The sequence below is a fragment of the Dromiciops gliroides genome, chromosome 4, assembly GCF_019393635.1.
Source record: "Dromiciops gliroides isolate mDroGli1 chromosome 4, mDroGli1.pri, whole genome shotgun sequence".
Classification (NCBI taxonomy): Eukaryota; Metazoa; Chordata; class Mammalia; order Microbiotheria; family Microbiotheriidae; genus Dromiciops; species Dromiciops gliroides.
In genome coordinates, this window is record NC_057864.1 from 495843421 (window position 1) to 495871169 (window position 27749).

The window sequence follows — 27749 nt, forward strand, 5'->3', positions numbered from 1 at the left end:
TTCAGGGCAATAGGGGTTAAGTGACTTGCCCAGGGTCACACAGCTAGTAAGTGTCAAGTGTCTGAGGCTGGATTTGAACTCAGGTACTCCTGAATCCAGGGCCGGTGCTTTATCCACTGTGCCACCTAGCCGCCCCTATTTACCTCCATTTTCACCAAACACCTGACAAGTCTCTCAGGTTCGATTCAATTTGACAAACATTCAGTGCCTAATATGGGCAGAGAACTATGAGAGGCACTGGGTACAGCAAGGGCCAAAATGAAGCCATCTCAGCATTCAGAGCCTGCGGTCTCCTGGGGATCTCACGGAGACAGAAGTAATGAGACAAAGCGAGTAGTGTGAGTGATCCCGAGAATGGGGGAGTAGACAGATTCAGGCTTGAAGGCTTGAAGGACACTGCTGGTCTTCCAGAGGAGGCTGGAGGTAATGGGAGGATTCCTTTAGGGGATGGGCTGGACCAACACTCTAATCTTGTGATTCCATGTCAGGGCAGCATGCTTTGGCCAGGTCATAGAATCAAACTCTCCTGAGTCTAGCAGGACAGTCATCATGCAGTATGGACATCTGCAGAGAGCCCACTTATAATGGGGTTGTTCAGGCATTTCACTTCTGTCCAACTCTTCATAACCCCATTGGGGATTTTCTTGGGAAAGAGACTCAAGTGGTTGGCCATTTCCTTCTCTTGTGGATTTTATAGATGAGGAAACGGAGGCAAAGAGGGTTAAATGACTTGCCCAGGGTCACACAGCTAATAAGTGTCTGAGGCTAGATTTGAACTCAGGAAGATGAGGCTTCCTGACTCCAGGCCCTACACTTTATGTGGTATGGCGCCACCTAGCTGCGCATTTCTAATACAGACACTAAAGAAGGGCCTTCACCTTTTTTTTAATCTTAAAAGTATTTTATTATTTTCTAGTTACATGTAGAGATAGTTTTCCACATTTGTTTTCATAAGACTTCTAGTTTCAAATTTTTCTCCCTCCCTCCCCAAGACAGCAAGCAATCTGATATAGATTATATATGCACAATCACATTAAACATATTTCTGCATTAGCCATGCTGTGAAAGGGCCTTCACCTTTAAACAAGCTGTCCCCCTCCTTCTGAGAGTGTCAGGGCTCTCTGTTATAGTCCAGTTCCACCTCACTGTGGGAATCCAGAAGAATGCTGAACCAGGGCCCGTGCAGGGAAAGGGTGAGGAGAATGACAAGACATCCTCCCTCCCAGCAAGGGGCTTACAATCCAGCCCAGTGAGTAGCTAGCACTGCCTCAGGATCAATGAGAGAACAGCGGCCAACAGCTATGGATGACTCCGGGGCATGGAAGCCCTTTTGGAGAAGCCGAGACTTCAGTGAGTCAGGACACAGTTGTCCCAGGGTGTCATGTGTCCACTAGCCTAGGACAGGGATGAGCCAAGGGGACAAGGAAGGAAGAACTTTCTTCCAGAGATGGACTCTCTTTTCCTATGGGTTGCCCATTCTCCCGCCTGGCTTGGTTTGTCAAAATGTTACAGGACAAAGAAGAGTCATCACGTTTAATTTAATTCCAACAAAATTGGGGTAAAGGGGGGAAAATTAGGTGACAGGAGTGACCCCACAGCAGCCCAGGATGTCACTGACTCACTGCGATGTCAGAGCCTGGGACTCCATCTGAATCTACCATAGCTGGGGGGTGGGGGGTGGCATAGTTCATCTCTCCCCATATTTTTTTTTGCAGGACAATGGGGGTTAAGTGACTTGCCCAGGGTCACACAGCTAGTAAGTGTCAAGTGTCTGAGGCCGGATTTGAACTCAGGAACTCCTGAATCCAGGGCCGGAGCTCTATCCACTGCGCCACCTAGCTGCCCCCAAAAAGGGTTTGTATAAATAAAACCAATGTAGCCAAGATTAGAAGGAAAGCAGAAAATTGTGGGGGGAGTAGATTTTATGGACAGCTTCTTGGATAAAGGCCTCATATCTCATATATAGAGAGAACTGTGTCAAATTGATAAGAATATGAGTCATTCTACAATTCATAAATGGTCAAAGGATATGAACAGGCAGTTTCTGGAATAACATGTCAAAGCTATATAGTCCTAGGAAAAAAAGCTCTAAATCATTTTTTTGATTAGAGGAATACAAATTAAAATAACTCTGAGGTACCATCTCATACCTATCATATTGACTAAAATGATAGAAGGGGAAAATGACAATTTTTGGAGGAGATATGGAACAATTGGGACAATAATACACTGTTGGTGGAACTATGAACCGATCCAACCATTGTGGAGGGCAATTTGCCCAGAGTTATAAAATTGTATATTCTTTGACCCAGCAATGCCAATATTAGTTTTGTTTCCCAAGATGATCAGGGAAAAATGAAAAGAACCTATATGTTCTAAATTACTTATCTCAGCTCTCTTTGTGGTATCAAAGAACTGGAAATTGAGGTATGCCCATCCATTGGGGAATAACTGAACAAGTTGTGGTATATGATTGTGATGGACTATTACTGTGCTGTAAGAAATGATGGACAGGTTGATTTTAGGAAAACATGGAAAGACTTTCATGAAATAATGCAGAGTGAAATGAGCAAAACCAAGAGAAAATTGTCTACAATAACATCAATATTGTTTGAAGAGTAATTGTGAATGACTAAGCTATTCTGAGTAATATGATCCTTCAACTATGAAGGGCTTATGAAGGAAGATGTTATCCACATCCAGAGAAAGAACTGATATATGGAAGTATGTTTTTTATAGTTCCACATATATATTTATAACCAATGTTGGCCTTCTCTAGTGCATGGTTGGGAGAGAGAGAGGGAGGGAGACAGCTCAGAATTCAAAATGGAACCAAAAAATAAATATATTTAAAAAAAAAACTCTACACCTTATTCCACCATGTAGAGTCTACCACCCCTTTGCTGAAAGGTGGGAGGAATGCTTCCCCCTCAGTTGTCTGAAGAAATGATTAACCAGTGCAGTATTTGAACTAGAGCTTATTAGATCCCCCCAATACTCTAGCTTATCCAGACCTTTCCAAATCTTGGTTCTGCCATGCAGAGCAGAAGTAATCCATTCCAGGCTTGTGTCATCAGAAAACTGGAGAGGTTTGCCATTAAGCCATGGCTTGGGTCTGTCACTGGTGAAAATGTTCAGCCAAGGACCTCCTTGGAAGCCGACTTGGAGCCATGCTTGATGACCCTTTGGATGCAGCCATTCCTACCCCCATCTTAGTGGACCCAATGGAAGCACTGTCCAGCCCACAATGCTTCCTTTTGTGCCCCCAAAGAGCCTCAGAGACTTTGTTCCATGTCAGCAGACTTCCCCTGAATGGTGCTAGTCTGGCACAAAAGGAAAAAAAAGAAATAGAGCTCATCTGGTACAACTTATCTTTGAGGGTACCATGCTGGCTCTTGGTGATACTTCTTTTTCCATCCCATCTATTCCTCTGTAAAACTAGGCTCTAGAATTCTTCCAGGAATCAAATTCAAGCTCACCGACCTATAGTTGGGCAAGACATGATTTTCCCTTTATCGAGAGGATTGGGACATTTCCCCTTCTTCATTCTTATGGCACCTCAATCATCCTCTTTGAACCTGCAAAGACCATGGCCAGGAGCTCAGCAATAACATTTGCAGTCTTTCAGGAATCATGGATGTTCTTCATCAGAACCTGTTGACTTGAACTCATCAAGGATGGCTTCTTATTATGATCCTATTACTAATCTGGGTTATCAGCTCTCTATTAGTGTATTGGTTTCATCTTTTCCAGTCCAAGGCTCATTCTTTGACAGAGAAAACAGAAACAAAACTAGAGCTAAGCAGCTCACGCTACTCTCCATCCTATTCTCTCATCATCCCATGGATCTCAAGACCTTCGATTCTTCTCCAGAGCCTTGGAAATAAAGTTCCTACCCCATCCCTGGCCAGGAACCTGTTACACTTCTATTTTAAACCACGATTCAAAACTCCAAATCCAATTTAATGGAGACAATTAAACATGTATCCTATAGAAGACAGTCTTATCTCAGTAATAACTGTCTACACAATGGAAGTTGAGAGTACTACCAAGCACATAGTATTCCAAAGGATATTTCTAACCCTTTACAAACATGCCAACCTATTTTTAAAAGAATGGTGCATATTGAAAATAGAAACTATAACAAGAATCCTAAAACATGAGACACACAATTATTGCTGGAAAAGGAAGGTAATAGGTTACTCATCAAGAGATCTTTGTGATTCTTAGCAGGGAGGAGGAAAGAGTAATTTTTCAGTCATTTTTTTTCACTCTTCATGACCTTATTTGGAGGTTTTTTGACAGAGATACTGGAGTGGATCGCCATTTCCTCCTCCAGCTCACTTTACAGATAAGGAAACTGAGGCAAACAGGGTTAAGTAATTTACCGAGGGTCATACAGCTAGATTTGAACTAAGATAAGTCTTCCTAACTCTAGACCTGGCACTCTACTCACTGCACCACTTAGCTGCTCCTAGGGCAGGGGAAGAGAAGAAATGTAAATATAAGAGCAATGTCTCTCTCTCTCGAGCCATGGTACTTTTCTAAATTCCATCCATTAAAAGAGAACAGAATGGGGCAGCTAGGTGGTACAGTGGATAAAGCACCAGCCCTGGATTCAGGAGTTCCTGAGTTCAAATCCAGCCTCAGACACTTAACACTTACTAGCTGTGTGACCCTGGGCAAGTCACTTAACCCCATTGCCCCGTTAAAAAAAATTAAAAGAGAACAGAATGAGGACAGGACTCCACTTCTCTGCTGAACCCCAGGCAAAAGAACAAGGATGGAGCAGAGCCCAAAAACCCCTGTTCCACAGGCCAAGCAGAAGGTGAGTCAGGTAAAGAGAAATGCTCTAGAAGACATAAGTCATTGCTCCTTTGTGTCAAGGCTACTGCTCAGCTGCCTCATGGTGAAGTAGTAGCTGACCTGCGCTCCAAGCTCTGCTAAGAAGACAAGGAGGAGGTATCCCCTTACCAAAGAATGAGTCAGTTCTACAATTAATTGCCAGAGTCCCACCCTGTTAGCAACAGAAAGCCACCACGTTCCGTTAAAGCCCAGCTCAAATGTATGAATTCAACAAATATTCATTCGGTATCTCACGTGATGGCTCCTAGGGGAACATAAGAGGAGGAGATCAGAGAGCCTCTGTGTTCAGGGCGACAGGAGGGAGAGGATGCGGGCTTCTTCTAGGGAGCCTTCGCATGATGCTCTCCCTTACTCCTCTTGTAGCATCTTGACTCGTACCTCTGCCCCCAGCTCTAGAGAGAGGGTTCTGGGAGCAGTTCCAAATTCACAACTTTATGAGAAGGGCTCCCCTTCCTCCCACTCTGCACAACCTCTGGTGCTCTTGCTGTGTTTTCTATGCACTGACATCACAGTGGCAGTGACAGCCGACATCTATAGAGAGATTCATGATTTGAAAAGCGTTTTGGACATGTTCTCTCATCTGACGACTCATGGGCAAGCAGGTGCCTGTGTGTGCATGTGTCCTGCTCCGTTCGATCTTAGGATCCCCAAAGACATGGTATATGCATTAATTATCCTTGTCCTTCCCTTGTGCCAGTGTCAGTGCATACTGCAGGTACTAAATAAATGGTGCAGGAATGATAGAATGGTGGCTGCCTGCAGCCCTGCCTGTTGGAGGGTGTAGAAAGAGCCTGGGGAGGGGGGTAAAGGTGGGAGGAGACTCGGCCTCCATGGGCAGTCTGCTGCCGAGACCCTGGCACAGTCACAGACAAATATCTCTTGTGGGGCCAGAGGCGGCTGAGCCAATAGAAAGAAAGCATTGCCAAGGGAGTCTTGGGGCTAACTCACTGGCTGCCTCCCTGTTCCCTTTCTGGTGAAGATGGCGCTTTCCTCAGCCTCCCCTGGAGCCTTAGCAGCGCTTTCTTCCACATGACGCCAAGGGAGGGACTCAGCTGCAGTGGTACAAATGTGCTGCCCCAAGAGGCAGGCACCAAAATGGGCAGCGCCACCCGGTTGAGACTGTAAACAGAGAACTGGGGTAAGGAGCTAATTCTAGGACAGCCTGCAGAAAGTAGTGATGACTCAGACTCTCAAGTGTCTAAGCAGTTGGAAGGAACAGGTCACCCCAGAGGTTTCATACCAAAGCTCCTACTTAGGCCCATTGGCACAATACTGGGGAGATGGAAACCCCAAGATAGAGCTGGTGGCTCTCCGGTTGAACCTTTCTTCCTGCCCCAAGCTCTGGGCTCATCTCTCCTCTGCTGACCTCAACCCATTTCGTGGCTTCTTCATACAACAACCACCTGGGTTCCCCCTTCTTAACAAACTTCTGCAACTTAAGATGCCAGCCTATTGAAAGACCAGAGAATGCTGTTTGTGGGTGATCTGAAAGCCACCAGGGAGGGAAGGGGGAGGCAGCAGTATGGCCCTAATGCATCTTTTACACAAAAAATGTTGTAAAAGGAGGCACTCCAGAAATGTGTGGAGAAAGAGGACTTAGGAAGGACTGACAGCTTGGTGTTCCACTGGAACCCAGAGAAGGACATCCAGGTGAGGGGCACGTGCAGCCTCAGCAAAGGTTCATGGGGGTGGGGAGGTGCAGAGTCCTGGGGAAGAACTAATAACAAGACAGGATGTCCTCCCATAGAGGCACCATTAGGCCCAGCTGTGCGACTTGGTATTCTTTCCTCCTTCATTCCCTGGCTCTGGAACATTCTCCCACTCCCTCTGGATGGCCCCTCCCTCTGGAAGCTATCTCTAAGTGTCACATAATACACCCCTCAATCTTCCCACCCTGACACACAGCACTCAGGGCCCCTCGGCCGAGGTTAGCGCATCTCCTCTACACCGGAACTCTTTGTTCGAATGCCTCTGTCCTGAGAGATGGCAAGCTCCCTGAGAGAAAGAGCTAGGCCTTCTTCATCCCTCTGACTTTGCCACTGCCCATCAGGGGCTCTTCCAGAGATGGCCTACTCAGCAATCACTAACTACATCGTTCTTCCTGTGTGTGGAGTTTTCTAGGCCATTTCCTTAAATATAGGGCATTAAAAAGAAAGGTTATTCACGAATACTTTGGGGCCAACCCACCATGCCCATCCTGGAGCCCGTCCCTGGCCGCTTCTAATAAACCAAGACAACATGTGCCTGGGAGGGCCGTTCCTTTTCCCCAATGAATCTCTTTTTCTTTTTTTTTTTTGTTGTTTTGCAGGACAATGGGGGTTAAGTGACTTGCCCAGGGTCACACAGCTAGTAAGTGTCAAGTGTCTGAAGCCGGATTTGAACTCAGGTACTCCTGAATCCAGGGCTGGTGCTTTATCCACTGCGCCACCGAGCTGCCCCTGAATCTCTTTTTCAAGGGAAGAAACGTGGCTCATTCCCCAAGAACAAGAACTGTGGAGACTATGGGAGCTAGGTCTTAGACAGCCCAGGCCCAGTTAATCCAGTACAAGGGAGCCCAGAGAGAGCAAAGGAAGGACATCTTGAACAGCCGAGCTGAAAAATAAGGCCTCAGCAGTGCTCAGAGCCCCACTTCCACAGCGCCTATTCTGAGTTTATCTTATTACCTCCTGCTCCTCAGGGCCATGGAAAAGCAGAGAGGTGTGAAGATAAAAACTGTGAAGCAGCCAAACTAATTAAAACTGAGGGGGAAATAGCACCTTCAACTGGCCTTGTTTTGTTTTTAGTTAGGAAAAAACCCTAACAATTTGTGAGCTGACCAGGGAAACAAGTGAGGTAAGTGAGACCGAGTGACATCATCTGCAGGCCTCTACACTTCAGTGAGATGCGGCATGATGTAAGGAGGACAGCCAGGAAGGCCTGGGTTCATCATATCCTACATCTGACACATCCTGGCTATGTGACCTTGGCCAGTTACCTAACCTCCCCACCCCCGCCCCAGGCTTCTCCCCAAGACTAGATGTTGCAGAAGAGCTGCTGAGGCCAGTGAGTGGGTGGCCAGGTTTCCCCCTGGGAGTACTCCCTGCCTAGGAGATCACAGATCTGGCCAACAACTGGAAAACAACATCCTTCACTCCATCAGTGGATGTAGGCCATCACCAATGGGGGCTCCCCTTCCCAGCCTGTCTGTACTGCATTGTTGCCTTGTCCAAGGAGCTCCATCAGGGCAGCACAGCATGAGGGCTCTGGTTCTCAGCAGGACTGGTCTCCTGCCAGTCATACAACTCTTGAAGGGTAACTTGTCCAACTGTCATGGTCAGAATATATTCCCTCTATTCATAGCATGTTTTCCATCAGAGGAGGTTTTAAGGTTTTATAAATTCCTTTCCCTGGGAATGTCACAAGCCTTCACCCCCAGACCTATTCATGGCCTTCCTGTCTGTATCTTGTTTGTAGACCCCTCCCCCATCAGACTGTGAGCTTCATGAGGGCAGGGGCTCTTTTGTTTTGTCCCCAGCTCTCTCTGTACCCCTAGTTTTTAGCGCAGTACCTGGTACACAGTTAGTGCTTAATAAACGCTAGTCAGATGACTGACAGTGCAAATCCATGCCAAGCCTCACATGGCAAGCCGAGCTCGCCAACAAGGATTGATTGGAGGAGGTCATGGAGGAATTCCTGTGTAACTACAGCCAAGTGAACTGTAGAAAGAGCATGCATCTCTAAGTCTGGTCATGGGAAGAAGGAAGAAAGGAGGTGGGAAGGATGCGGAGGTGCAGCGATGTGAAGCTGCCTCCCTTTGCACCACCTGGGAAAATGCCAGCCTTCTTTCTAAGTCCTTTGGGTTCAGATCTTAATCAGGAGTCTTGTTAAAATAGTGGCCCCCCTCAGCCCTGCAGCCAGCCTCCTTATTTCTCTTCCAGTTCTGAGCACCAACTGATGGATGGATGGATGGATGGATGGATGGATGGATGGATGGATGGATGGATGGATGGATGGGTGGATGGATGGATGGGTGGATGGATGGATGGATGGATGGATGGATGGATGGATAGATGGATGGAAGGAAGGAAGGATGGATGGATGGATGGATGGATGGGTGGATGGATGGATGGATGGATAGATGGATGGATGGAAGGATGGATGGATGGAAGGATGGACGGATAGATGGATGGATGGATGGATGGATGGATGGAAGGATGGATGGTTGGATGAATGGATGGATGGAAGGATGGATGGTTGGATGGTTGGATGGATGGATGGAAGGATGGATGAATGGATGGATGGATGGATGGATGGATGGATGGATGGATGGATGGATGGATGGATGGACGGATGGATGGATGGATGGATGGATGGACGGATGGATGGATGGTTGGAAGGATGGATGGACGGACGGACGGATGAATGGATGGATGGATGGATGGAAGGATGGATGGATGGATGGATGGATGGATGGATGGATGGATGGTTGGAAGGATGGATGGATGGACGGACGGATGAATGGATGGATGGATGGATGGTTGGATGGATGGATGGATGGTTGGATGGATGGATGGATGGATGGATGGATGGATGGATGGATGGATGGATGGATGGATGGAAGGAAGGAAGGATGGATGGATGGATGGATGGATGGATGGATGGATGGATGGATGGATGGAGAAGGATTCGAGTTAGGAATTATTCAGGGAGGAGGAAAGCTGAGCTAAATCAGACTTGGTGCCAGGGTCCTCCCGAAAAGCCAATAAGGATCTTTAGATGGATGATCCCCCCCGAAACAGACCCTGCACTGAGGGGACCTTCCTGCATCCCCTCCTACAGACAGAAGCATGGACTTTGCCTGTTTCTAGGTAGAGGAAGCTCACTCTAGCATGAGGTAGTTGTTAACTCCATTCTTTCTTAACCAGCCATAACCTGCCTCCCTTCTCCTTGAATCTGCTCAATGTACTAAACATTGGGTTGATTCCCCTTTTGTAAGAGAGTTGTCCAAATGGTCAAAGATGGCATCCCTGGCCCCTAAGCTTTCTCTTCGCTGGATGAAACACCCTGAGCTCCTTCAGACATCCTTCAGACAAGATGGTTGCCCAACTCCACACTAGTATGGGCCTACTCTGCTGAATCCACGTCCTCCCCTATGGGGGTATGCCCTCCAGCCTCCTTCCCTTTTCAAAGGCACATGACAGTTTTGCCTCAAATGAATATGACTCCATCCAACAAGCCTTTGATAAGCATTTACTACATACCAGACTCTTTAACAGACTCTTGAGATACAAAGACGAAATGGTCCTTGCCTACGAGGGCCTTCTATTCTCTGGGAATGATGACATTGGGAATCAACTAATCACTTCAGTTTTGTCTGACTTGAAGTGTTCCCAAGGCAAACCTCTATAACCTGCATAATTGCTTTTAAAAATTGTTTAACTTGGGAGTAGCTAGGTAGCACAGTGGATAGAGCATTGTCCCTGGATTCAGCAGGACCTGAGTTCAAATCCGACCTCAGACACTTAACATTTACTTGCTGTGTGACCCTGGACAAGTCACTTAACCCCAATTGCCTCACATAAATACAGAGGTAGATAAGCAAATAAATAAATAAATAAGTGAATGAATGAATAACATTGTTTAACTTTTTTTGTTTTTACTTTACCTAGATTTCCCCCTGCATCCCTCCCAACCTCCCAGAAAACCATCTATTATAGCAAATAATTGTTTAAGAAGAGGAGAAAAAGGGACCATCTAGGTGGCACAGTGGATAAAGCACTGGTCCTGGATTCAGGAGGACCTGAGTTCAAATCTGGCCTCAGACACTTGACACTTACTAGCTGTGTGACCTTGGGCAAGTCACTTAACCCTCATTGCCCCACCAAAAATAAAACAAGAAGAAGAGAAAACCCCAGCAAAACCAACCATCATTGGAAAAATCAGATATTATAGACAATCTTCTATAGTGATAGACCCCAACCTCTGCAAAGGGGAGCTGAGGGGAGGTAAGGCTATCTTCTCATCTGTTCTTTGGTGCCAACCTTGGCCATTCAAATGTCACAACATTCACTTTTGATTCTTGTTCTCTAGGTTCCCATTGTGAGGTGACTGCATGGACTGGTTTTCTGACTTTGCATCCCTTAACATGTCTTTTCACATCTCTTTGTATCCATCGTGCTTATGTTCACGTATTCCAGTTGGTTCCACCATGTTTTCTAATCGACAGGCATCCCCTTTTTTCTACTTCTTTGCTACCACAATAAAGTGCTGCTGAAAGTATTTTGGTCTAATAGCTAACGCTCACAATAACATTTCTATATCAGCTACTATGTGCCAAGTACTACACTGAGCACCTTACAACTGTGATCTCGTCTGATCCTCACAACAACCCTGGGGGAAGGAGGTATTACTATCCCTATTTTATAAATAAGGAAAGTGAGGCAGATAGGGTTAAGTAACTTGCCCAGGGTCACCCAGCCAGTAAGTGTCTAAGGCTGGATTTGAACTCAGGTCTTCCTGACTCCAGGCCTAGTGCTCTATCCACTGCACTACCAGATGCCTGTATTTTGAGCCCCTTTTTGTCACTGACCTCCTTAGGGAACATGGTAGAATCTCCAGGTCAATGAATGATTAATTTTAAAATCAATGCTATCTCATCTCATTGGTTTGACAATCTCTTCTGGAAAATTCATTGGAGAGCAACAAGAATTTTGCTGGTCTATAATTTCTGGAATCTACCTTTTTTATTTTTTGAAAATTCAAGTATTTATCCATTTTAGGTTCCTAAAATCTTTCCCATTTTCTGTTTCTAAAAGACTATGAACAATGGTCTTAACATTATACCCGCAAGTTGGTTCAGCACAATGGGATGCCCTAATCTAAAACCTGGAGAGTCCATTCTAAATGCCTCTTTTGAGCATCTGTTGTGTTCCAGTTCATATGCTGGCTCCAAAGATAACCACAAAACACTTCCTGCCCTCAAGGGGATTACATTTTACTGGAGGGAGGAAATCCCAGATGGGTTGGAACTTCTTGGTAACTGCTGGATGCTCACTTATGCACCTATTTAGGCTTCTGTTTGGATGCAAAGAAAGGCAAAAGACAGTATGCTCTAAAGGAGCTCACAGTCTAATGGACAGGGCTAGCCGTCCCTTCTTAGAGCAATTCCATTTATCTCCTAATTCTTTGCTTGGTCTTTACTAAACCAGTAAGGTTTTCTCTCCTTCTTGACTCACAAAGTTCAACATAAATTTCACTCCTCAGAACTCTAATCTACATTTTTGGTTTTCAAACCCATTTTGTTTTTAAAGCCATTGTTCCCCAAAGTCCACATCATGATACCATAGACATGTCAACACTTCAGAATGTGGAGCCTTTTAAAAAGACAAAAAGTGACTTAAAGGGAGGAAATGGTTTTCATTCTTTCAAAAAAACTACTTTAAATATGAAGATACAGTTTACAAGGCTGATTAGGTGACCTGATCCCTAATGAGTGGGTAACACCCACTGGTTGAGCCAACAGCCCAATTCTGTCCTGTCCAATTAGTCTGAGTGTCGTTAGCTTAAAAAAAACACCCAAGTAGTATGGTGTTGGCATTCCTCCTTTATGAAGGGAACTATTTGCACCTTTCATGCAGATGTATCATTTACATGGACTGGATATATCCGTGTACACAAATAGGCACATAGTCCTATGTGTGTGTGTGTGTGTGTGTGTGTGTGTGTGTGTGTGTGTGTGTGTTTATGTATGTATGCACTGGACAAAGCCCCATTTCTCCACTAACTGTTTCCCTTCTGATCCTCAGAGCTCCCTTGCCAGGCATGTCTGCTCTTGAACTGATAAAGTAATGACTAGTCCTTTTAACTCACAACCCCCCTGAAAAGGGGGCTGAGGTCACATTACTCCTCTGTGGTGTTCCCCTCAAACCACAGAATTCCAAAGCTCCTCAAAGTACATCTCTGGCCAATGCAAACAAACCCAGCCAGTTCTTCAGTCAACAGAGAGCTGGTTCATCCAATCTTCTTCAAACCATACTTACAGTAAAGTAGCTACAAAGACTGTCTCCTGGGCTTCTCCATGTCAAAGGCTGGGGCAGAGCACAGCAGAAAGGAACCAAGGAGGTTTCACATCTCTCAAATTGTAGATGGCACTAAAGGGTAGTAGCCCAACTACAGCAAAGGTCGGCTCTCCTCCAATCAGAAGGCCCCCAGACTTTTCTTCAGCCAACCTAGAACATGACTCCCACATTCCAATCAATAGGCTCTAATAACAGCAGTTGAAGCCCTGACTGTTTCTACCAGCATCTTCTCATTCATCTGCTGCCTTCTTGAAATTCTCAACAGCTCAAGTCAGAGTCTCCTGGTAGCTATTGACTCATCTTTCTCTAGGAGTAAAAACTGAAAAAATCCACTTTCCCATCAGCAATTAAATGAATGAATTCTTACTAAATCTTACACTAATAAATTCTTACTTAATCATCCGAACACTTATCTGCTATATCACATCTTGAATATGAAGCTTTCAATAGCTAAAAAGAGCCACATAAAAATGAGCCAAGGGAGTCCAGGGCTGTCATGCCAGACATTTCTCCGTTCTGAACAAGTTTCCTTATTTCTCAGCAAGTCCCCTATGTTTCTGTATTTCTACATTTCCTAAGCATGAATTTTGAGAAAAAGAAATCTTATGCGCAAGAGCGCATTTCTTGCCCCTTTCAAAAACCAAGGGGCAGCAACTTTATATATATATGTGTGTGTGTGTGTGTGTGTGTGCAATATGCATATACATACACACATAAGGAGAATCTTTTACAAGAATAAAGTAGTTTCATGGATAAGAAGCCTTTAAAAAATTCTGGGAATCTTATTTTACCAAAATTAGCACAATTTTGCAAAAATTCTTGACATGCTGGATGTTAGTTATTTCTCAGCAAAAATAATATATTTGCACAATACTAATCATTCAAATACATAGGGTTAAATGTTTAACCACTAGAATGAAATTATATACCCTTCCTTCAAATATAGAAAGTACAGTACAAATGAAGAAAATTATTTTAATTGGCTTCGTTATTATGCAACCCAATCCTAGAGTGTATGCCTTAGACCCAGAGATGGAAATAAGGAGTGCAATTTCAGGCTACCATATTTGGCCTGTTTAAATCCCCTGTATTTTGTTTTTCCTCGCTCCAGCTTTGTTTGCAAAATGCTTGTAATTCATTAAACATGCTGCCAAATAAAATTCCATCTGGCTTTTTTTTTTCTTTAAAGACATGCCAGTAGCCAAGCACAAGAAAATAAAGCAGGGGATGCCCACAAAAGAGAAAACACATTGGGTTGGTAACCAGGGCTTTAGTATTAAGCTTCAAAAAGGAAATATTACAGACAGTGAGCAATAAAGACTTTTAAAAGGTTAAAAATACCTTAACTGTGTCCTTTTAAATAAGGGTGAGCTTAGAAGTTAGGACCCTTGAATTCAATTGCTCTTGTTCACTTTACCGCTAGCCACTGACATTCTAAAAAACAGTAACAAAGGGCTTTAAAAGCAGCTTTGAGAAAGACAAAGCAACACATCTTAGCTAGAGGCTGATGGGAACTTCTCACCCAAACTTAGCTCCAAGACTTAACTGGAGAAGAGATCGGGGTGGGGATGGGGAGTCTATCAAGCAGCCTGAAGAGGAGAATGCCAACCCTTGGGGCACATGCAAGACAAGATCACATTGCACCCAGGCCAGGTGGCCAGTGGAGGGAGACCCAAAGACATCTGTTTCTGGCCCATGGGTGGGTGCCTCCTCTGTGCCCATGAGCATAGCATTTATTTTGGAAAGTCGCTTTGGGAGAGAAACGTCTGTAATAAAAACCAGACCCCAATTTCAGGATAAATACAAAACCTAATACAGTGAGGAGCCACAGAGAAACTGGAATTTAGTAAATGGGGCAGAACGCCTCTAGAGAAAAACAACAGGCAAGTAAAAACAACAGAGGTCCCTCACAGGGCCCAGGGACATACTCCAGCCTCTCACTCCAAACTTGCTAACTCCCTGCTCCCTTCCCAAAGGGTCACTCTCACAAGCCTCTAATGGAAGGACCAGGATCTGGGAGAGCTGCATTCCCTGCTCCCCCACTAGGGGTCGCTCTCCCGCAGCCTCTAATGGAAGGGTCAGGATCTGGGAGAGCTGCATTCCCTGCTCCCTCCCCCAGGGGTCACTCTCGCAAGCCTCTAATGGAAGGACCAGGATTCGGGAGAGCTGCATTCCCTGCTCCCCCACTAGGGGTCGCTCTCCCAAGCCTCTAATGGAAGGCCCAAAGGAAGTCAGCCAGTCAGAAGCATTGAGGTCTGTTAGATACTTGCCGCTCAGTAAAGGTCGGTTGAGCATGTACAGCGGTGGAAGCTCCTCGATGTCTGAGATCCGCTGGTACACGGCTCTGGAAAGGTGGTCCCCGTGGTACAAGCTCCCCAGGATGATGCTAGAGAAGTAAATGGGCTCCACGAAGAGGCTCAGCAAGGATCCCTGGATGCCCAACACGTTCCACCTACAGGGCGGAAGAGGAGAAACACCTTCCTCTTAACCACCTCCCGGACCCTCCCCCGCCAGCTTCCAAGTTCACATTCTCTCCTGTTCTTCGGGCTGTTTCCTGAGCCGCCCCCCCCCCCGAAAGAGTCCCGCTAGAAGAAGAGACGCAGTTGATTTGTTAGGGAAATTCTGAGAAGAAAACACAAATTGCCCGCCATCACCCCCGGCTGGTGGTCCGGGCTCCTCGGTGGGGACAGAGAACACAGCCATCGGGAGCTCCTGCGGGGACTTGTGTAGCTTCAACGTGAAAAGGGAAGGGGCTTTCAAACTCCCCTCTTCCAAAACGGCCTCCTTAGAAGAGGCTTGGCCAAGCTGCTGAGCCGCGATGCCCAGCTCCCTCCTCCACCCCCTGCCTCCAGGTCCCAGGCTAGACCACTCCGTGGCTCCCAAGTGACCTCCCCCCGAGGACGACTCCTCGGAGAAGCAAGCCGACCAACAAGCATTTTTCCATACTGGGCTATTGAAAGATGAGAGTGGTAGAAAGGCTTACCCAGAAGGACTGAGCCCGTTAGCATGGGCATCTGGGCAAGTTTTTATGGGACCCCAAGTCTAAATGTGTGGAATAAGCAACAACTATTTGATGTTTCTGGGCTGCTCCTTTAAGGGGGCCGGGAGGCTGTATGGCTTCCTTGCTGCCTGAAATAGAAAAGAACCAGCTTTGGGCTTGGTGGTGGAGGTTTTCACAGAGTTCCAACTGCCCTGTGGGCACAGATGTCTGATCTAGCATTACCAACTGCCATGGGAAACAAGAGACAGAGAAGAAAATAAAATTCAAATTATATTTGAATCTAATCAGGAAATTTATCCTTTTTTTTTTTTAAGTGAGGCAATTGGAGTTAAATGACTTGCCCAGGGTCACACAGCTAGTAAGTGTTAAGTGTCTGAGGTCGGATTTGAACTCAGGTACTCCTGACTCCAGGGCTGGTGCTCTATCCACTGCACCACCTAGCTGCCCCGAAATTTATCCTTTTTAATCTTAGGAGAAGTAAAGCTGTATTTTGTGGCACTTTGTGGTTCATGTATGTGCTCTAACCTGGAGCTCAAACGACTGGAGTAGCCTGAATTAGACCTGGCACAGAGTAAGCTGGCATGGTTGACAAGGGTTGGCTGTTGAAGTGGTTGAAGTGGGGGAAGGTTAGTGTAAAAGAAACTGAACATTTGGTGCTTGTGCCCAGGCTGTAGGGGTGTATGGGCAATGGGATAAGACAGAGCTCCCACTAGATGCCCTAGGGCCATTCCAATGGATGCCAAGTAAAAACCTAGCAAAATTCTGGGTCCCTTGGCTCTTTCTGAGATTTAGAAAGTTGGATTAGTCACAAGGAAAATGAAGATAACTGCACTTGTGTATTTGGAAGTGAGAGGCCAAGGGTAATAGGCTTTTGATGTTTGAAGGAAGAGAAGGGGCTCGTGGATCTAGTCACAGGCTGAATGAAAAGGGCCCTGCTAGTCGGGGTGAGGGCTGATGGTCTGCCGGAGGATGTGTGAAGCCCTGCTGAAATCAGGGCTATAGGGGAAGACAACCATAGGCAAAATGAAGACCAGACTGCAGATCGAGACTGGTGGGGAGAGAACATTGACCCTCTCTCATCACCACTCTCAGCCCACTGTGTCCTCCATAAGAGAGTCCGAGCCCACCAGTTTACACCACTGAGGACTCTGGGAGGATACAGGAAAAGCATAGTGAGTCATTAAAATGTTAACGAACATACCCAAAGGGCTATGGGACTGTTCATACCCTTTGACCCAGTGGTACCACTGCTAGGTCTGTATCCCAAAGAGATCATAGAGGAGGGAAAAGGACCCACATGTACACAAATATTTATAGCAGCTCTTTGTGGTGGCAAAGAATTGGAAATCTAGGGAATGCTCATCAATAGGGGAATGGGTAAACAAGTTGTGGCATATGAATGTAATGGAATACTATTGTGCGGTAAGAAACAACGCGCAGGAGGAGTTCAGAGAAACCTGGAAGGACTTACATGAACTGATGCTGACTGAGAGGACCAGAACCAGGAGAACACTGTACACAGTAACAGCAACATTGTGTGATGAACAACTGTGATAGATGTGGCTCTTCTCAGCAGTGCAATGATCCAAAACAGTTTCAAAGAACTCATGATAGAAAATGTTCTCAACATCCAGAAAAAAGAATTGTGAATTATGAATGCAGATTGAACCATATTGTTTCTACTTATGGACTGTTTTTTTCCTTCTTTTTTGAGGTTTTTCCCTTGTGCTCTGATTCTTCTTTCACAAGATGACAAATGTAGAAATATGGTTAATGTGATTGTACATATACAACCTATATCAGACTACTTTCCTTCTTAGGGAGGAGGGAGAGAAGGGAGGGTGGGAGAAAAAAATTTGGAACTAAAAATCCTGTGAAAACAAATGTTGAAAACTATCCTTACATGTAACTGGAAAATAATAAAATACTTTAAAAATGATAACGAATAAAAGTATGGTCTAAGGATGCCAAGCCAAGAGTTCTTCAGAGCTCCACAGAGCACCAGGCTTACAAGGGACATGCTTTTATAAAGGTGACTAAGCAGAAAACCAAACGGGGAGCTCTGTACACTCAGAGCCAGAAAGAACGAATCCCCTTTGGAACTAACCGTCCCACAGTAAAGGGGACAGCAAAGGAGGGCTGGCATTTTTAAAGCCCTGTGTTTGATGCACTGGATTTATGTCCCCTGGTCTCCACCCACCACTTGCCAATGTCAGCCTGATTCAGGGGCAATTAGGTCTTGCCTCTTAGGTGGATGGGCCCCACCTGGATGGTGTGAGGCTTTGATGAGAGGCCTTCACACCAGCCTCTTGTTACCTTTACACCAGCTCTGGGAGCTCAAGCGATGTCAGCTGTTGGGTCACTAAGGGGTCCACACAAACGGGCAGTGGGGGGAGGAGAAGAAGACTCTTTCCCATAAGAAGCATTGGGTGTGGCTTTTGAAATATATACAAGAAGATGATTACTATCACCTGCAGGCTTATGGGGGTGTTAGTAAAATTGCATTAGGACATCTGGTCTAGGTCAGGAAAGGTCCTCCGGCCCTGCCCACATTTAGGGCATTTTGGTAACTGCCTTTGCTGCCTAATTGTTCAAAGCCACCCAAGTCTTTGTATCCATATATGAGAGACTACCAAGAGCAGTTCTGCTTGTGTGCAGGTTGTTGAATATCCCCTAGGGTTCAGGCTGTCCTAACTGTAGGATCACAGTTGTACCAGAAGACATATGCAAGTCACTGTGGCACCAAATATATGAGGGACTGCTAGATACTTGCAAGTGCCAGTTGCTTAGTGGATAGAGCACTGGGCCTGGAGTCAAATCCAGCCTGAGTTCAAATCCAGCCCCAGACACTTACTGGCTGTGCGATCCTAGGCAAGTCACTTTACCTCTGTTTGCCTTGATCCACTTGAAAAAGAAATGCCAAACCATTCCAGCATCTTTGCTAAGAAAATCCCATGGACAGTACTGAATTGCAATGGTCCACAGGGTCACAAAGAGTTGAACAGTACTGTACAACAACTATAAGATACTTGCAGCCCAGTATCCCCGGGAGTTTTGGAAGGAAGGCCACCAAGAGAAGAAATATCCTTCTGTGAGTGGCAGTGGCTAGAAGGCCCCCTCTGTGGGTATCACATGTGGGTGCTCACCAGAGGAGTGTCTCATGGGCACGGGTATCACAAGACCTTGTGAGTATCTATATGGACACTTACCACAGCCACTTACTTTGGGGAGAGCCAAATGGAAGCCACTGTCATGGCCAGAACTATCCCACCCACCCATCCGCTCCTAACACACTCTAAGACCTAGTTCTTGTGAAATGTCTTTTTGCCTAGTTCACTAATGGCTCTGCCTATTATGAGGAACACATGCACGATTGGACTTAAATGGCTATTAAATTCAATAATTTGGAATGCCAAATGTTGGGAGACCTATTAAGTCCTCGTAGGGGGCCAAATGGCATGGCTGGCATGTGAGAATGCCTTGAGAGATGGGGCTGACAAGATTTCTATTTATATTGATTCCTGAGCAGTGGCCATGGAGATTTCATGGTTGAGTAGTTTGGGGACTGGAAATAACAAGACTAGCTAATTAAAGGTTCTCTCTGGGGTAAATTTTATTGGATCCTCCCATCACATGTAGTTGTTTGTAGGGCATTTTAGCACCCACCAGAGACATCATACACCCTCTGCTGAACCCAAACAATCAGGTTGATGTCCTTAATAACAATGGCAGAGATTGGGGACTGGACCCATCATCAATGGGAACATGGGGGCTATGATGCCAAGATGTGGCAAGCATAAGACCATATGACCTCCTTAACTTGGACCAGTGTGGCACCTTCTGACCAACAATGGTCTTTGTGTCAGTTGGAGAACCTGCCTTTGAAGAATAAATATTGCCTGATCCACCAAGTACTTCTCAAGCTCCTCCAGACTGGAAGATTGGTTAGATTGGCCACTTAATGTCCTCCACTGACATTAAGAGCTGCGCACTCGAGTTCAACGCCAGTTAAATTTGCTCCAATGGCACACAGAATAAACACTCTGACAAAACATCCATCTTCCTTATGGGCCTCTGGTACCATTGCTTCTCATCTATGCTCCCATTTTACCACTAAGAAGGTGTAAGATTAGTCCCATCAAAAGCATATTTCCATCATTGTTACTATCCTTGGCAACAGAAAAACTGCCTTCTCTCCCTCCTGCCTCCACTGCTGCCACCCCCTCCAACAACTGAAATAGAAAGAAAAACAAAACCTTTGTTACAGATATTTGTGGTTAAGTAAAACTAGTTCCTGCATTAGCCCCGTCCAAAGAAAATGTGTCTCCATCTGCCTCCCTGTCAGGTGGATCGAGCACTTCATCATGAGTCTTCTGGCATTGGGGTTGGTCATTATGCTGAACAGCTCCTAAGTCTTTCTTTCTTTCTTTTTTTTTTTTGGTGAGGCATTTGGGGTTAAGTGACTTGCCCAGGGTCACACAGCTAGTAAGTGTCAAGTGTCTGAGGCCGGATTTGAACTCAGGTCCTTCCGACTCCAGGGCCGGTGCTCTACCCACTGCGCCACCTAGCTGCCCCTTCCTAAGTATTTTAAAGTAGTTTGTCTTTTAAAATGCTGTTGTTGTGTGAATTGTGCTGGTTCTGATCATTTTCCTCTGCAGCAGTTCATATGAGTTTCCCTAGGCTTCTCTGAAACTGTGCCCTTCATCATTCCTTATGGCATAATAGCATCCCAGCCCATTCATATGCAATGATTTGTTCAGTCGTTCCTCCTCAACCTTCCATCCTTTTCTACTGCAAATATTTGTGTATCCTTAGAAACCGCTTTGCTTAAGGTTTTCACTTTTCTCTTATTATTCCTCTTATCCCTTTTTCTTCCTGTTTCTCTGTTGAGTGAAATGTATTTCTGTATCCAACTGTGTGTGTTTTCTTCCCTCCTCTGCCAACTCTAAAGAGTGAGATTCAAGTGGTGCCCATTCCCCATATTTTTTCTTCCTTGTTTGTATAGATTTCTTGCCCACCTTGATTATGTGAGATAATTTCCCCATTCTTCCTTTCTCTTTCACCATCTTTCTATTCTTCTTTTAAGATCAAATCATGTGACCCTGGGCAAGTCGCTTAACCCCAATTGACTCACCAAACAAACAAACAAACAAAACAAAACAAAGATCAAAGCATAGCAGAACCACTCCCAGGGCCTCTGTCTAATTAGGCTCCCTTTTTGGCATGCTCAGTGATGACAGAGTTCTGAGAAAACACATGTGTTATCTCTCTCTATTAAAATGTAAACAGCTTATCCTTGTTTATTCTCTTATGATTGTTCATCTATGTTCCTTGCTCAACCTCTGTCTTTGCATCCCAAAGTTTCTATACAGTTCTAATCTTTTTTTTTTTTTTTTTTTGGTGAGGCAATAAGGGTTAAGTGACTTGCCCAGGGACACACAGCTAGTGTCAAGTGTCTGAGGCCGGATTTGAACACAGGTCCTCCTGAATCCACTGTACAACCTAGCTGCTCCTCAGTTGTAGTCTTCTTATCAGAAATGTGTGGGAGTCCTGTATTTCGCTAATGACTGTTTTTCCTTGTAGGTTTATACTAATATTTTCTGAGTAAATTATTCTTGGTTCTAAGCCTATATCCTTTGCCTTCTAGAATATTCTAAGATGTCTGCTCCTTTATAGTGGGAGGAGGGGGCTAAATAATGTATAATCCTTACAGTGGCTTATTAAATTGACTTATTAATTTCTGGCTGTTTGTAATATTTTTTCTTTGACCCAGAAACTCTTGATGTGGACTACAATGTTCCTGGAAATTTCCATTTTCAAGTTTCTTTCAGGAAATTACCAATGGATTCTGTCTCCACTTTACTGACTGTTTCCAAAATATCTAGGCAGTTTTCTTTCAGGATTTCTTAAACTACAATATCTTCTCTCTCTCTCTCTCTCTCTCTCTCTCTCTCTCTCTCTCTCTCTCTCTCTCTCTCTCTCTCTCTCTCTCTTTCTTTCTCTCTCCCTCCCTCCCTCCCTCCCTCCCTCCCTCCCTTTTATTCAGAGATTTCAGGCAGTCCAATGATTCTTAAATATCTCTTCTTGATCTGTTTTCCAGATCAGTTGTTTTTGTTATGAGATACCTTACTTTTTTCACTATTTTTTAAAAATCTTGTTGACTTTGCTTTAATATTTCTCACCTCATGGAGTCATTGAATTCTCTTTGGTCCATTCTAATTTTCAGGGAGTTTTTTGATTGGACAGTTTTGTACCTGTTGCACCAAGTTCTTAATTCCTTTTCCAATTCTTTCTTCCATAGTTCTCATTTCTTTTCTAATCATTTCCTCTGATGCTCTCATTTCATTTGTAAAAACATTTAAAACCTTTTTTAAAAACTCTCATTTCATCACTTCTAGGAATTCCGGTTGAACTTGTGCCCAAGCTGTGTCTTTCTTTGAGATTTGCTTATAGCTTTTGTGGAGTCATTGTTTTTTTCTGGGTTTGTGTCTTGAGTGTCCGTACCACCAAAATAGCTTTTTAGTGGCATCTTTTTTTTTGTTTGTTCACTCTTGTAGCTTATTTCCTGACTCCAGACTTTGCATTAGGGACAACCTTGGGAGGTGGGTGCTATTATTGTCCCCATTCTACAGATGAGGAAACTGAGGCAAACAGAGGCTAAGGAACTTGCCCGTGCTCACACAGCTAGGAAGTGTCTAAGGCCAGACTTGAACTTGGGTCTTCCTGACTCCAAGCTTGGTGCTCTATCCGCTGTGCCATTTAGCTGCTCCTCGTTAATTTTATCTTTTAGAGAAGAAGACAAAGAAATATTTATCACAATATAAGTACTAGGTCAGAAGAAGCACTGTGGGTTCATGGAAGAGGGACAGACTTCAGATCTGAGCTGGAATCTGACTTCTGACATGAACTCTCCATCGTGGCACTAGGCCTGGAACCAGGAAGACCAAGCTACCTGAGTTCAAATCTGGCTTCAGACGATTCCTAACTGGGTGATCCTGGGCAAGTCACTTTACCCTGCCTGTCTTAGTTTCCTCATCTGTAAAATGAGCTGGAGAAGGACATGGCAAACCCCTCTAGTATCTCTGCCAAGAAAACCCTAAATGGGGTCATGAGGAGTTGGACACGATTGAAAAACGACTGCACGACATCTCTCTCATGAAGACATTTTAAGAAGCATCCAAATGCCGGGGAGAGGGGGGAGAAGGGAAGGACCTCCTTGGGCCTCAGTTTTTTAATCCAAAAGTGCGCATAGTACTGTGTGTCCTTCCAACCTTAACAAATGCTTTGGAGCTCTTTAAGGACCATGGAAATGTGAGTGGTTATTTCAGAAGTGAAGCAGCTGAAATAATAAATTTAATTCAATTCCTCACTTGTTGGGGATTTACTATTAGCTGCTGGGACATCTTCCCTGTCCCTATACACTGATGTTGTGTCTGCTGGCAAGGTCTGGGGGGTGGCAGGAAGTGCTCACAGCTGCTGCTGCCCAGTGGGCCCACCTGAAGCTGCCAAACCACCAAGAGACAGAGATGGTAGAATAAGGGCTGGTTCTTATGGGAGAGCACCTGGGTTTGGATCCTGGTTAGGACACCAGCACCCTGCATGCTGTGGGACAAGCCCCTGGCCCTCTCTGGCCCTTCCAGCAGCCCTCAGCACACATCTCCAACTCTCCTGAGTCCTTCTGTGATCCTGGGACAACCTGCTCCTGTCTCTGCCGCAGTGGTAGCCACCCCCATTGTCTGTGACGTGGGAAAACCACTGAAAGCTGCCATAAGGGATGCGGGCCACCGGGCATATCCCCTGGGCTTTCAACATGGATCCAGGTAATTTTCCATTTATCATGATTTCATCTGAGTGAAGCCTAATGCATGGCCAGGATTATGTTTGCACCACAATCACTGTTTGATCAGGCACCAGGGCTCCTGACCCTCCGTAATCTCAGAGTGACAACAGACAAGGTGCTAAACCAGAGAAATTCAAAGCTCAAACCCTAAGTTTGATTACAGACTCTAAACCTCCGGAAAAGCCTGTATGGAGCTGTCCCCAGAGACTGTCCTCTGTCTTCTCTTCTCTCAGAGTCCAGCAGACACCACCACAGGTACCCTCAACAGTGTGGTCTGTTCTCTCCTTTGCTTCTGTCTCTGATGAAGATCTACTCCTTGCCAAGGTCAGACCATCTACGCTCCTTATTTTCACACACCCCAGCACCCCTTCCCGCCCCCTTCAGGAGCTTTCTCCTCCAATTATCCCTCTTCTCTCCTAATTTTCAGTCTTTCTAGTTGCTGGTTCCTTCCCTAAAGCCTCTGAAAGCACCCTAATCTCATCCATCCTTGCTGTGGCCCTCCACACCTTCAGGCTCTCAGCCTATGTCTCTCTTCCTTTCCACAGGCAAACTACTAGACAAGGTTGTCTCACCCAGGGCTTCTTAAACATCTCCTACTTGCAAGCCCTCTTCGCCCAGAAAGCTTTTACACGACACCAGGCACACAGATGCACAAAGCAGGGAAACAGAACCTTCCACTGCCACCAAGCTCTCCACGACCCCCACAGTCACTTACGCTGGTGACCCATGGATGAAGGAGCTTTGGCCTACACTCATCGGTTCTGCTTCCTCTTCTCTCACTTTTAATCTCTCTTATACGAACATCTCTCTTCCAGTTTATCAAGATTTCATCTCAACGGCTAACCCGGATGGTCTGATCTCTGGACACATGCTTCTTGGACTCTCTGTAGCGGCTGATGGCTCTTGACTGGCCCCTCTCCTTCTCCTCCTCAGGCTCCTGTTGGGACTGTCTTCCACATCCCAACACATACCTGGTGGACCTCAAGGCTCTGTCCTGGGCCCTATTCTCTCTACATGTTCTCTCTTGGTGATTCCATCTACCCCATGCATTCAAATATTACCTTGATACAAATGGCCCCCAAACAGGCATCTCTTACCCTGAGCTTCCTCCACCCCAGACAGCTCCTCTTGGATGCCTCATTGGTTCCTTGAACTCAGCACATCCAAAAGAAAGCATGTGCTCTTCCCCATAAATACATTTCTCATGGGCACCATCATGGTTTCATTCACCAACGTTGACTATCCACAGTCACCATTGACTCTCCATCCTCCTTTACTCATGTCCAACCAACACCAGATAGGGTGCATTCTCACACCTGTCCCCTTCAATCTACTTGCGTGGCCACTGCCTTAGTGCAGCCCCTCATCACTTAGTCTGTTCTCCCCAGTCTGTTGAAATAGCCCAATCATTGTTCTTCCTGCCCATGTTCCTCCTCTCTCCAACCCATCCCTCCAAAAACTGCCAAACTGGCATTTCCAAAGAACAGATCCACGGCTCCATATTGCCCCCAGGATTAGAGGAAAATGCTTCTGTTTGGCATTTAAAGCCAGGTCCGTCTTTCCAGGCTGGTTTCCCATCACTCGTGCATTCCCACTCACACTTTCTCTATTCCAGCCATTCTGGTCTATTTCTTGCTGCTTCTCTTGCTTCCAGGAAAAGGAAGATGTCATCCCAGAGAGCCAAAAATGGGTCGTACCCGACCACCTGCATTTCCTTTTCTGAAAAGGTCGCTAGTTTGATAGATTAAGACATGTGGGTCTGGATTTAGCATTTGACAAAGCCCCTTGTGCTATTCTCATAGCAAGGATGGAGACACGGGCCAGAAAATCTCGCAGTGTTTGTGCTTTCAGAATCAGCTAAATGGCTTCCTCCTAAGGGCTCCAGCACCACTGGCCAACTATCAGTGACTGAGAGGTGACAGGTCTAAGTTCCAGCTCAGGACCAGCCACTCCACGGCCCCAACAATTCATACCAACATGACGGCAGCGTGAGTCCTGAAGGAGATCCAATCTTCCCATCGGATGCTGAAGCGGAGAAGAAATGAAGCAAACCTAGGCTCCCAGCAATTCCCATCTAAGAACACATAAGTGGGCATTGCCCACAGGGCATGGGAGTGGGCAGCCAGCTGTGGCTGAGGAGCATGAGGACCTTTGGTCTAAGGTCTGCTGTGGATTTCAGTCATCTGCTCCCAGGCCAAAATCTGACTTGGCCTGATTTCCTGGAGCTTTGGTCTCTGGCGCCCAGGGGAAGGAGGGTCCATGTGGCATTTGAGGAGCGGGGCTCAGCCTGTGCTGGCTGGGATCTCTCCTGCCAGCCAGGAAGGACAGGATGAAAGTAGGCTCGGGAAAGGTGACAGCTCCCCTGTTGCTCATCATTACGGATCATCTTTAGTGAAGGAGACTCTGAGTCAGAGATTTCATCGGCCGTCTTCCATGAAGTCTCAGGGAGGGCTCATGGACAGGAGGCTGACAAACATGAGAGCAATCTCAGCAGCCCTCTCATAGCTGCTGAGTCCCACCATTCATTGGCACCATAAGAGAGCTTGCCGAGTCTAGCAGCTGCGATCCTCAAAGGAAAAAACAAATCTTTTGCTTTTTGAAATGAAAATCATCTCAAATGAAAGAGAAAAGAATTTCTCCAATTCTTCCCAAATGTGATTGTCTACCTTTTAAAGGTAGAAATGAATAAACAAGTTTCAAATTTTCAAAGTCAGATGATTTAAAACCATTCTCTATAGATAAGAGATGATACCATATTGAGGCCCCCAATCCCTAGGAATAAATGGGTCAGTCATCCACAGGATGGCTTCCAGCTTCTGATGGGAAAACCAGAGGAAAGACTGCAAATGTGGCACTGGGATAAATCTAAATTCATTGTGAGATGCTGGCTTCCCACCCCAAGGAGGTCCACACTCCTGAACTTCCTGTTACAGGTTTTCTCACAGTAAAATGGCGAAGACAACACCCACCTGTGTCACAGAGGAAGGGGGCAAACTGGCAAGTGCAATCATGGGAGGAGCAAGCCCAATCCTGTACCACGTCCGCACCAATCTGGGGTGGAAGGAGGAGGCGACTCCTTTAACTGATGTGCTATGGCTCCAGCGTGCCTCTCACAGATGCTCACCAAGGCTCAGACAAGGGCATTCTGTATGGGCGGGTTGTCCATCTAGGCACGCCACCCTGGTAGCGTGCAGACAGGCTGCAACCAAGGACCACCCTCTCCTGACCCCCAGGAGCTGCCATATCCCATCCAGCAGATGCCCGGAACAATGAATGGACTTCTGAAAGGCCAAGCCCTTCCCCAGGGAGAGGTGGAAGCACTGAGGAGATCAATGAGCCCACCCCCTTTATTTTATAGGTGAGGAGGCGGGCGAGGCTTGTGCACTGATAAATGAGTGTGGACGACCCTGGGTGAGTCACACCAAGCAGATCCCGAAGCTGCTAACTGCACTTTCTAACCAACCAGCTTCTGCTTTGGGAAACCAAACTCTCTTAATGACACACTTGGAGGGAAGGGCCCTGGCAGCCTGCACAGTTGGAAAGGGATGGCTTTCTAGAAATAAAAATGGCAGTCCCAACCACTTCTGCAAAAACCAGCAGTGTAGACTTCATGGTGTGGGTGAAGACAGTGGTTGCAGACTTCCTGACTCCACAGGATGAGGCTGGGACAGGTGGCCTCATGGGTCCCTCCGCATCTAAGCAGCCACAAAGACCTGCCCTGTTGTCACCCACCTGATGCTGTGAGGCCCCATCTGTGGAGCTGCTGGAGCCTTCAGGCTCCTCGAGAGGCCCAGCCTCTCACCACAATATGGAGAGAAGAATGAACTGTACTCCTCTTCCTCCTCTTGTTGTAGATGAAAGGGCAGGTAGGAACCCAGAGCTGAAGAATTACAAGACGGAGCAAAGTGTGGAGAGAGAAGGGGACGCATGGCAGAGGGCCATGGCGCAGGGTTCACACAGTGGGAGCCCAGAGGAGAGAGGCTGG

General features: G+C 46.0%; 1 protein-coding gene across 4 annotated transcripts in view; it reads right to left on the minus strand.

Moving 5' to 3' along the window:
- ADARB1 (adenosine deaminase RNA specific B1) overlaps positions 1-27749 on the minus strand; it is a 179560-nt gene that overhangs the window by 8855 nt on the left and 142956 nt on the right. For all 4 annotated transcript variants that reach the window (XM_044001601.1, XM_044001600.1, XM_044001602.1 and 1 more), the window contains one exon: positions 15194-15375. In XM_044001601.1, coding sequence (XP_043857536.1) covers positions 15194-15375 — 182 coding nt within the window. The remainder of the gene's footprint in view (positions 1-15193; positions 15376-27749) is intronic.